This window comes from Miniopterus schreibersii (genome assembly GCF_964146895.1).
Source record: "Miniopterus schreibersii genome assembly, chromosome: 6".
Lineage (NCBI taxonomy): Eukaryota > Metazoa > Chordata > Mammalia > Chiroptera > Miniopteridae > Miniopterus > Miniopterus schreibersii.
The window spans coordinates 3,002,654-3,014,763 of record NC_138107.1 but is presented as its reverse complement, the minus strand read 5'-3'; the positions used below and the strand labels follow the sequence as shown (position 1 = coordinate 3,014,763).

Genomic DNA, 12,110 nt, shown 5'->3' with positions numbered 1-12,110 from the left:
GAGGCCCCGGCCAGCTCCTGGCTTCCGTCCCCGGGGATGGATCCTCCCCCGCCCGCGGCTGACCTCCTGCCCTCCGCATCCCACTTTCCCGTTTTCACTGGATTCATTCTCTCTCCCCTCTCCTATGTTTTCAGTAACTTTCTCTCTTCTTGTTCCTTTTCTTCATTTTACAAATTCAACATTTTTTCCCCTTGAAAATAGAACATCCTTCCCGGACTCTTTTTCCCCTCAAATGTCCATTCCGTCTCTTGCCTTCCTTTTCTGTGTGATGTCTCAAGAGACTAATTCCCTTAACTAACCACTTTTTTTGGGAACCAGTAACATTTTCCTCGCCTATAAAGCTCGTGGGTTGAACAAGAAACGGTGCTCGGAGCCCCTGGCTTTGCACCCGCCCCCTCCTCACCTCCTCCTCGTTCCTCAGCCCGCGTAGAGTGATTTCTGCCCCTCTGGTAAGTGGAAACTATCTTTTCGAAATCTGTAAGCATCTAGTTTCTGAACCTAAATGATTGTTTCAGCCCTTCCCTCCCCGGCCTCTTTGAGGCATCAGAGGCGGCCTCTGGCACGGCTCTCGCTCGCCCAGCCTCTGCTGCCCGCCTGTCTCCTCCTTTGGTGCCTCTTCCTTTGATCACCCTCAGGCTCTCTGCTCATCCCCTCAGAGGTTCAGCCCCCACCGGGAGAGGAGTGAGGCCCAAACCCCCTGGAGCTCCACCCCCGCTTGCTGGAAATCTCCACGTGCGTGCGTGGGCACCTCCAGCTCCGCGGGCCTCTCCCAGCACCTTCCTAGCTAAGCAGGCGCCTAAGTAGCACATGCAGCTGTTACCTGCACACTTGTGCAGCGTGTGTTTCAGTAGAAGGCCAGTGCTGAGGGCAGTGACTTTATCTCACTTACGCCCATTGTCTAGCAGAGCACTTTGCTCCTGTTGGCAGCTGGGTAAAAACGTACTGATTGAATGTCTAAAATGAACTCCTCACCTTTCCCCACAGCCAGGCATCTCCTTGGCTTAGGGCACATCACCCTTCCAATCCCCTAGGCTCAAAACTTGGAGTCATCTAAGACTGCTCTTCCCCGACTCCCACCACCCAATCAGTTGTCTTGTCTTGACTTATCCTCTTGAAGTTTATAAAATCTGTTCCTTCTTTTAATGCCACCTGAAGCTACTGGGACCTACGGGGTAAGTACACGGGTCTTAAAGTAAAGTAAGTTTAATAATGATTCCATTGCTCTTTAGCTGTATGGCCTTAAGCAAATTACAGGACGTATGAGCCTCACTTTCCTCATCTGTACAATGGAGACCGGCCCCCACCTCCTGGACAGTCGATGGCAGGATCACTAATGTTAGGAAAGGGGCCAGGTCACACGTAGTAGGTGTTTAGAACATCGTTTTCTTCTTTCCTCGTGTCTGCACCGCAGCGCCCTCCTGCACAGAGGTCACCTGCCACCCACAGGGTGAAGCCGAATCCCCTGGGGCATGCCGAGCCCAGCGCCCTTCTCCAACCCTGGCTCACTCACACCTGTGCTTCGTCACCTCGGGGCAGTCATTTCCTCTACATACTGTTTTCTGACTCCTTGCCTCAAGCCATTTCATTTCCCTCAGAGCCCTTCCATCCACAGAAATCCTACCCATTTGGTCAGCACAAGCTCTCCTCAGAGGCCCCTCTTTTGTACCCACCACGCCCCCGCCACCCTTACTCAGCATGCCTCAGGTCTTCAGTGGGTATGGCTGCCTCCCCTATGGGACTGTAAACTTGGAGCAGTTTGAATTTATCTTTGGGCTACTTGGCACATGGTTGATAGAGTCTCTCTGGGTCCTTTTCCTAATTTAACCCAGACTTGCCCTGACCCTAAACCCCAAACAGACTCTCTTCAGTCTCACCGGTCTCATTCCCAATCCTGTTTCTCTAATTGAAACCCAGACACCCTCCATGGAGAACCAATTCCTCCACTCAACTCTGGAGGACATGCACTCTCCCACCTCCCACTTCATGAGAGGCACTGAGTCACCCCTTGGGGATCCCTGGGCCCCCTCCCTGCCCCCACCTCAGTGAACAGGATGCCTGCAGCCTGGCCCCAGGGGGTCAGAGGAAGCCAGGGCCTCTAGGGCTCAGTATTTTTATCAGCCTAGGAAAAAGAGACGCAGAAGCGGAAACGGTGTGGTCAGAGAAAGTGAACAGCCTTCATCTCAGGGGAACCCCCAACAGGGCTGGGGGCCAGACACCAGGTAGGGACCCTGCAGAGAAGGAGGTCTGGGGGCCAGGAATCAGGACGTCCTTTGCTGTGTTTTTATGTAACTCTTGAGAAGGGGAAGCCATGTGCTTATAAGCCAGAAAAATGTCTGGATGGAACAAATTTGGACACCAAAGTTTTCTGATGCTTACCTGTCAACCCCCAGCTTGGGATTCAAACCCCAACTCCCCCCCAACCCCCCACCCCAAACCTGAGCTCTTTGCATGCCACTTCCGAAACCTCTGGCCTGTGAGAGGAACCGGACGCCTGGGCTGCTCAAGGCTGTCTCTTCTCTGAATCACAGCAGCTTCCTCTCACAGGCTTTCTCACCAGCCCCTCCTCCTGCCCCAGGGCATCTGGCTGCTGCCTGGGAGGCCTTGGGCCTCTTGGCTCTGTCTCCCGAGGATCTCATGCCACATTCCCGAGGCGGCCCCTCCCACCCTCCAATGCCCTGCCTTCTACTCCTGGGCTTCTCCCGAGTAGACTGGGATCCCAACCTGAAAAATGAGTTTCTGATTCAAAAGCTTCTCTGATGTAGACAAGGGCAGACGGCACACACCAGCTCATGCCTGTTCTTCCAGGCCTGCCCTTTCTTTTTACCAACTTTGCTGCTGTGCCCTGGGGGCTGGTACTGTCTACTACTTCCTACCCCAGTCCAGGGTGCTGGAGTGACAACTGAGTATGGATAGTGGAAAGGATGGCCTCTTCTCAGTCCTGGTGGGAATCCCAGGCGTTCTCCCTCCACCCCTCAGGAAGGCCAGGCCTGGCTGCCCAGCGATGAAACCCAGGATTGGGATGGGGGCAGAAGCTGTGTGGAGGGAGCCAAAAATTGAGGCGGTCAAACGAGCCAAAAGTGTTTGGAGGCTTTGGATAGAAATACATGATAGAGATTTATTCACAGGTTTGCAAACCGGAAACCTAACTAGGCAAAAACCCAGAAGTGTTTCCAAAGAAGAAAGAAAAGTTGAGTTCTTATAGTAAAAAGTGCATTCTTGAGAATGATCAGCAGTCTCAGCCCCAGGCCTGGTCCAGGACGGTCATCAGACGTTAGGCAGTCAGGAAGATGTGCACCAAGGGATCTGGTCCCATCCCGTGTCTGGATAATGGAGGTCAGGTGACTGTGCACGGTGAGTCCTTAAGGGAGGTCTCATGTATGCCAGGCCCTGACGCAGGACTAGAAAACTCAGAAGTTTAAGTTCCCAGGTTAGTTAAAATGAGAACAGAATCATTTCCTCAGGCCTCAACCTACTTGGCTTCAGTAACATAGCAGCCTGACTACAGTGACTCCATTTTACTTCACTCTTTCCTTGTGTGTGGATCCCGGTTGCCCAAGAACAGACAACCCAAGTTACATAATTTGGCTCTTTCCGCCTACTTCCTGTCCTAATTTTAGCAAACAAATTTCACTCCCCCACAGGGCTCTTCCTCCATCCATTCTCCTTCTATCCCCTGACCTCTCACAGTCTCCTGATGGTCCCCAGCTCTGGCTGCCCCCACTGTGGGCCGTTCAGTGACTCAGCAAAGGGAAAGCCCTGTCTGTGCTGGGGGTGCAGGTGGGGAGGAGGAAGTGGTTCTGGCCTGGGGGACAGGGGAGGGGAGGAAGCAGGTTTTGTTCCCTTTTTTTTGCTGCTGTTCACATTTATCTCTCTGGCCGGATGGCAGAGGGGAGCCCGGTGTAGGGAGTGGAGTGAGACTGGAGGGCAAACTGGGCCTTCTCAGGACCAACCCTGCAGTGGGCCTGCAGGGGGCTTCGGGTCTCCAGCACAGGGCATGTGTTAGTGTGTGCATGTGTGTCACAGGTGTGTAGGAGCTGTGGGTTTTGGCAGGTGGGCGGGAAAGGAGATGTCATGGGTGGTGAAAACCACAGCAATGGAAAAAGGCAGAGCCGCCGGGAGAGAGATGTGGAACCAGGTCTTACTAGGAAACGGCAGTGAAGGAGCAGCGGTGGTGGCCTGTCCTCCCCACCCGCTCATGACAAGCTTTGCTCCCACCCCACATCCTCTGCTGTGCAGCGTAGGCCTGGCCCGTTCATCCCCATTTTTGACTGTGCCCTTCCTGCTGCCCTGCCCCTAAGGCTGTGTTCCTGCAGTTTCTCCTTGTTTCCCGGAGGTCACTTGAGGGCCTCTGCATGGCGATTCAGGGCCTGAGAAAGGGCAGTCACAGCTCCCATCACGCGGCCCAGCTCCCAGGTCTCAATCTGGCTCCGGAACCGCTGTAGGAAGCGGTCAGGGTGCCAGCGAACCTGCTGGACCCGCAAGTACCTCCTCAGAGCCCCCCGTTCCTCTAAGGGGGGGCCCCTGGCCACCAGGGCTGCAGCCATGGCCTCTGGATCCCCTCCCCCAGGACAGGGCCAGGGCACGTCACCAAAGCGCCAGAGGCTGCCCCTCCCTGCTCCTCTGGGTTGCTGGGCCCTGGGCCCTGGGTCCCCGTGAATCTCCTGTGCCCGCCTGGCTCGGCTCTCCCGCAGTTCTTCCTCCTTGGCCCTGGCTCGCTCTCGGAAGAGCCGCTGCTCCTCCTCCTGCCGCTGCCAGTTGAGACTGGAGCTCTCAGCCTGTGGGGGTCGGCAGGCTCCCTTCCTCTCACGCTGCTGCTGGCACTTCTGGGCATGTTCCCGAGCCAGGCGATGTGACCAGGCTGAGTAGGACTCGGGTTCCTGGGCCTCATAGGAAGCATCATCTGTTAGGGAGGGTGGGATGGGGGTGGTGGGGAGAGGTCATGAGAAGGTCATACGGCCACAGAAGCGGGATGGCACAGAGGGAGGGGTGGAGGAAAAGTGGTCTGCAGGGAAGGGCAGCGGTGGTGGGAATGGACTCCTCACCTTCGAGCCGCCCAATGAGCTCCTGCCACTCGTCCTCCAGCTCTCCCTGCAGCTTCTGCCTCCACTCATGCTCCCTGGACGCCTCATCTTCCTCTTCAGCAGAATCCCAGGGCGGTCCCCAGCCCAGAATTTGCCCAGGGGTCTCCCCATCCTTATTCTTTATTCCCATGGCAGAGGGACAGCGACTCAGCAGCGGCAGGAAGAAGTCCGTGTAGGCTGGTGGTAGAAGAGCAGTGAAGTTAGCTGGGGCTCCCCTCCTTGACAGGGCGCTATCCGGGATCCTGCCGCCACTCACCCCCTTGTCGTCCATGTGGACCTGACAAATATTTACTGACAGTTTACCAGTTTAAAACATTCTGACCTATATCCCCACAAACTGTTTTAGTCAAAACAGTTTGGGCAATGTCAAAAGCCTCCGACTATGTATTCCATTTTTGGCTTGAAAATATAGTCACTTTATACCTCTTACTGTGTTTCTCACCCGACATTATACTTCAGGCTGGTAAAATATCTGAACATTCTACTCTACCATTATAAATGTACAAATATATAATAGGTATCTTTTTATATCACTTTTCAATACATTGCATAAAATAAATGTTTTTCAGGGAATTTCCCTCAGCCAGCCTTCCCCAGGGCATACTGGGAGGGGGTGGGAGGTAGAGGGGCCAGATCAGCAGTGAGTTTGAGCCACAGAAATGTCCCCAGCAGCCTGGCAAGCTCTTTCCAAATGACTGAGAGGGTCCCACCCAGGGGCTGGCTGACAAGAGGCCTGGGGAACACAGAAGGACTGCCATTCCTGAGCTCCCCTGCCTGTGTCCTAACCTCATGCATCGGCCCCAGTGTGGTGTGTGGCTGAGGCTGTGCTGCTCACTTCACTGCCAACCCAGGCCCTCCAAGGCCACCAAGCACTTTTCACTTTTGGAACCAAGGAAGGTGATGAGGCACATTCTTCCTGTGTACCTTTCTCTCTCTAGGGCAGGAGGAAATCAGCTGGTGGTCCTTCAGTCTTTACTCTGTGGCACTAGAAGGTACTGGCTATCTAGGCAAAGAATGGGACAGGAGGCAAAGGATGGACAGGAGAAGGGTTGTTTTGCCACTGCCAAGAAGGCAGGAAGAAGGAATGGGTCTAGCTGCGGCTGGCCCAGGCCCACTGCCCCCACACATTTCCTGGCACATTTGCGTGCCACCCAACCCAAACCACATCAGGATGCGGGGAGGGGGCACTTCTCTTTAGTATATTGACGTGACCTGTCACAAACCCTCCCAACCTGTCCCACCCAGCAAGTAACTGGTCCTGCCTTTCACCTGCTTACTCCTGACCAGGGTTCATGGCAGGTGTGAGGGTGGGTGGGTGCTCAGGCTTGCACAAGAAGTTTTTAAGTTCATGGGTTTTAAGGAGTAAGGCTTCCAACTATAAAACATTAGTAAAATATGATACAGGATTATTAAATAGTAACTAAAAATGATGTTTGTGTATGGAAAAAGCTGGCTACAAAACTACCTGGGATCTGGCTGTAACTGTGTAAAAAAAAGAGACCAAAAACAGTGTGGTGCCCTGGCCAGTTTTCTCAGTGGTTAGAGCATTAGCCTGCGGACTGAAGGGTCTTGGGTTTGATTTGGGCCAAGGGCATGGACCTCAGTTGCGGGCTTGATCCCCAGCCCGTTAGGGCATGTGCAGGAGGGCACCAATTGATGTTTCTCTCTCTCTCCCCCTTCCACTCTATTTGAAAAGCAATGGAAAAAATACCCTCGGGTGAGGATTTAAAAAAGAAAAAAAAGAAAAACAGAGTGGAAATATGTAAGGTTCTAGTCTCTGGGTGATAGAGCTGTGGGTGGCTTCTCCACTCCTTAGTTGAGACTTTAATGTGAACAGGAGGTAACTAATGTGAAAATTCCCTTTCCCCTTAGAGAGTGACGAATAAATTGAATCACCCTTCAGCTTGCTGTGGTCCCTGCCAATCCTGCCTGGGTGATATAAACACATACATCTGACAGTTTTTTTCAGAGATATGTGACTGTACTAAATGTATTATTTGGCAACTTGCTCTTTTCACTTAACATCTTATTTATATTTTTCCACAGGAGTAAATGTGGTTGACCTCCTTTTTTATGACCGCATAGTGTTCCACTGTGCATGAGACAAATCCCACCCCCTTAGGCAACAGACTTTGTTTCCAAACTGTTTGGCCTTGTACATATGTCTCTGTGCACTCCTGTGGTATTTCTATAGGGACGTTTCTCAGAAGTGGAATTTCTGAGTCAAAGAATACATGAGATTTTGTCAAACTGCGCTCGTTTGTACGAACACACACCCCTACCAAGAAAATATGCGCACCTATGTCCTTTACCAAAATCGAGTCTCATCAATCTTTTAATTTGGCCCATCTGACAGATTAAAAAGTTATTTTAATTATGAAATTTTCTTCTTTTTCATATGCTTTTTGGCTCTCTGTGTTTCTGTAGTGAATGACTTGTTCATATTCATCTACTTTTCCCTTGGAAATGATAGTGCAGATAGAACAGCTCTTTATCTAGTACAGGTACCGAGCCTGTGTGTCTGTTACATATACTATAGATACTTTCTCCCATTTTAAAAGTCTTACGTAACTAAATCTGTATCAATAGCTTTTTACTTTATTTCAATCTTAGGTAGGTTTTCTCCACTCCAAGGTTGCAAAACTATTCCCTTGTGTTTTTCTACTATATTTACTTTTATTTTTAGAGACCTAAAAAATTCAAAGAAAGTACAAAGTACAGTACAACAGGCACTTCCAATCCCATCGCAGGGTATGCCAGATGCTCTCATGTTTGCTACATTATTTTATTTTAAAGAAATAAAACCATCACAGATAAAGTTGCCTTCTAAGTTTTATTCCCCTAGGGAACCCCTTCCATGAACCTGGTGTACCCCTCCTGTCATATTTAGGTGTTTAGTCTGCTGTAAGTTGCTTTAAGTCGGGTGTGAGGGAGGACTCTGCTCTCCCCCTGGGTGAAGCAAATGTTCGTATATCATTTATTGAATAGCTCACCTTCTTCCAGTGACTTGGAATGCCAACCTTACAACCAATTTAGCAGCATAGATCAACTTTTCCCAGTGTACTTTTCTATTGGGAAAAATAAACGTGAAAAGTTTTATGGAGTAAAAATGCACTTTGTCTTAGTGACAAAAGCACTGCTTTTCTCCTCCTCACATGAGACGATTTCTACTGTAAAGTTAAGTTTGCATTAACTGGTACACCTCACTCAAAAAACACCAATATCAACAGCTTATAGAGGACAACTGACTGAGGCAGGAGCAAAGGAAGAAAAGGTAATAGTGGGCAGGGTGATCAAAGGGGGCTTCCAGGAGGAGGTGGCTATGTTGGGCTGGGAAGGCAGAACAATTTAGCAAAGTATAAATTAGACAGATGAGAAAGCAATGGGCAAGAGGCATGCAGGCTTGTGAAAAACATGCTGGGGGGCACTGAAGACAGAGCCATGCAGTGGAGTTGCAGCTTTGTGGGTGTGCTGTGGGAGGCAAGGCTGGAAAGGCAAATGGAACATAGACCAGATGGCTCAGCCCCTGTAAACAGGGCCAAAGCCTACTTCTGCTGTGTAGATCAAGTGGATAATGGATGGTGAATGTCAGGTGCTGTGCTGGCATATAGCAGAAATGCAGTGAATGTCAGATTAAAAAAAATATATCAGGTTGGCTTTGAATTTTATTCTTTTTGTAAAGACTGTGAGAAAACGACCGTTTCTTCGTGTTTGCTAATCCTTCATGTAGGCAAAGAATGGTTATTGTATGACTAAGGTGTGTTTATACAGGGGTCTCTGACAGCTGAGACAACTTCCCCAAGAGGTGATGGGTCCATAGAGAAGTTACCAAAAGTCCAAGGTAGGGGCCATTTGCCAACATTTCACTCGGTGTGACAACTCAGCCCAGCTAACCCAGCAGAACACGCAAATCCCCTGGGTTGGTTGGCCTGACATAGGAGCTGAGGGGAATGCCCCTCCTCAGGGAATCCTAGATCATTTTATCTGTTCAAAGAAAATATCTGCGTTTAAAGCACAGTGGTTTCTAAAGCGGCTGGAAACAAACCAGATGTACCTTTCTACCTAGGAGTTAGGCCCCCTGGTGGCAGGGCTGGCAGGGACCAGAAGGAAGTAAGGCCGAAGAGGGTGACAGGGCTTGGGGGTGACCTGAATGAGGATCCCCCTTTGGAAGAAAGTTCCTGAACCTTCTGGTCCCTGCTTTCCTCACCTGTGACATAATAATATCAATCTTGCAGGCTTCTTGGGAATCAATACAATGCCGGACTTTTGGTAACTTGTCTATGGACCCTTACCACAGTATGAGGAATATTTTTATTATTCAAATAGCCTTAATTAAATAATAGCAGAATTCAAATAACACTACTAATCATCTATTGCCAAACTGCACCAACTGCCTCTTTCTCTCACAACCTGCATTTCAGAGGCAAATCAGGTTCTCAGAGGGTGAACTGCTAGTTCCGGTCATTCAGCCCATGACCCTAGCTAGCGGTGGAGCCGGAACCTGGATGAGGTCTCAGGCCTGCCTCAGGGTACTCGGCTCTTGCCACCTACAATGTCAGTTGTTTGGTTAGACACCTGCACTTTGTAAACCTCCTCTCTTTGTTTTTAAGTTTAAAAAATCCCAGTGTGCCAGCAGATCTCACTTATGTTAAGGGGAATTAAAGAAAAGGGGATTTTTTTTACTACTAGGGGGAGGTTTGGGGCTGGGGATAGGTTCCTATGCCTGGAGAGCTGGGGAAGCAATCAAACTGAATGAAGGCTGTTCTTCCCAGAAGGGGAGAGAGGGTTTCACCTTTCATTTTCCTGAGGAGGGCTATACCTCTACAGAGCAGCCTCCACTGCCACTACAGTATCAACAGGGCCTATGGGAAACTTCAGTATCAAAGGTTTTTCAGATCTCCATGTTCTGGGATTTGATAGAGCTGATCTGAAAGTACACACACTGTGTATTAGGTAGCCCAGGAGGGCCTGGGAAGCCTCGGGCACCAGACACATGAATGTTTTTGAATATTGACATCAGTATGATAAAAAATTGCAGACTCACTTTAGTCAGGTTAGGTTTTGCCACCAAACTCATTTGGTGGCAGGCTAATAAAAAATGTTTGGCTCTGAGAGTGCTTTTGTTTCAGAATCATGGATAAGGAAGTATGGATCTGTTGATAACAATAGAACAATGGCCAGTATCTACTGAGTGCTTATCATGTATACTGTTCCAGTTGATTCTTAAAACACTTACCCCAGCATGGGGGCTCTGAGCATAGGCACTACCACTGTATAATTATATAACAATTGTGTAACTTATCACACAGGACAATACCCTGTGGGTCTGCCTGCCTTACAATCGCTGCTCTACCATTTTGGCAAATTACTTAACTTCTCTGTGCTGTATCCTCACCTGGGAAGCAGGGATAATATTAGTACTTATAACCTCATAGGGTTGTGAGGATTAAATGAGTTATTTTGTGAGAAGTGCCTAGCACATAGCAAGGGTTGTTATTATTTAATTTTGTGCATGGGTAAACTAAGCCTCAGGGAAGTTTGGTAACTTGCCCAAGAAATCCCAGCTATTAAGTGTGGAGCTGGCATTTGAACTCAGGCAATCTAACTCTAAAGCCTACCCTCTATGCCACTTTTTGCGCTATAGGCAAAGAGCCAATCAAGAGGCTAGGTAGCTACTAATCTAGAAAGATGTTAAATTTGAAGAGCAGTTACTGTTTGAGGAGGGTTGGGCTCCTTAGACAACAGTAGTTCAGAACCGTAATGGCACACGTGATAGCCACATGCCAACTTGGTCAAGTCCCATGACCAGATAAGTAGATTATTTTGACACTGGCCTTCATCTCAGACCCAGTAAGTTGCTCACGACTTTGCTCCCCACAGGTGGACTCACCATCAGGGCCCTGGCGAGCGGCAGCGTGCAGGGCAGTGTTTCCACGGCGGTCCTGGTGGGCAGGGTCAGCCCCCAGCCGCAGAAGCAGGCACAGGGCGGGGGCATCGTGGCGGGCACAGGCCCGGTGCAGTGGGGGGGGCTGCCCAGCATCTATATCAAGGCCTGGGTGTCGCTGGAGGAGGGCCTGCGCCCGGGCCAGGCGACCCGCGGACAAGTACCGACGGAAGCGGCGCTCCCGGCGGCGGCGGCGGGAAGCCGAGGCCATGGAGCCGGGGCTGCGGAGGGAGCAAAGGCTTCGGTCAGGCTCGGCCCCGGCCCCGCCCGCCCTGCAGTTCCTCTCTCCGTCCTCCGCAAGAGACCAGGCCTCTTCTCGCCCTCGCCCCGTACCAGTTGATAGGTTCAAAAAATTTTTAAGGGGGGCTGGGGTCACAGATTTAACTTTTAATGTAAAATCGAGAGGACAAATTATTCCTTTGCAGTTCATCAGCCCAGGTAAATTTTAAATAAAGGACTTAAAAAAAGACAAATAGGGACTGATGGGGGGAACTTTTATCAACAGAAATTTGAATTTTAAAGTCATGGCGATCCCTAGCCAGTCGCGCAGTGGTTAGCGCGTCAGCACACAGGCCGACGGCCCAGGTTCAGTTCCGGCCAGGGGCACCTCCGGGGCTGCAGGCTCGACCCGCCCCAGCCGGGGGCGTGCGGGAGGCAGCCAGCCAACGCGTCTCTCTCCCATCGATGTCTCTCTTCAAAAAGCAATGGTGAGGATTAAAAAAAAAAAGTCACGGACAAGTTCAAATAATGATCTAGAAACTTAATATAATGTACCCGGCCGACTGATGTAAAGGCTTCTCCCTCTGGGACGCGGGGGCGGTTACTCATCAGGCCCGCCCCGGCCCCCTAAGTACCCCCGGAGCAGCCCCGGGAGACCCGTGCTCACGACGCTCGGAGGACTGGCGGCGGAGGGCGGGGCCGCTCCAGGCGGAAATGGCGGGGCGGGGCCTCAGGTAAGGGGCGGAAACGACCGCGGCGGGCGCGTTACCGGATGTCGCTCCTCCCTCAGGACACGCGGAGGTGGGGGCGGGGGAAGTGTGTTTCCGCAGTCAGGCCTCGGCGGGAAACTAGGGAACTTAAGATAA

The 12,110-nt window shown here is 50.8% G+C and overlaps 1 protein-coding gene across 1 annotated transcript; it reads right to left on the bottom strand.

Moving 5' to 3' along the window:
* Positions 1-3,095: 3,095 nt before the first annotated feature.
* Positions 3,096-11,937, bottom strand: NFKBIL1 (NFKB inhibitor like 1). Its single transcript, XM_081141164.1, is given in 5 exon segments — positions 3,096-4,900; positions 5,043-5,258; positions 10,972-11,240; positions 11,242-11,246; positions 11,800-11,937. Coding segments are annotated over 5 exon segments (1,110 nt in total). The 5' UTR covers positions 11,854-11,937; the 3' UTR covers positions 3,096-4,334.
* Positions 11,938-12,110: the final 173 nt, after the last annotated feature.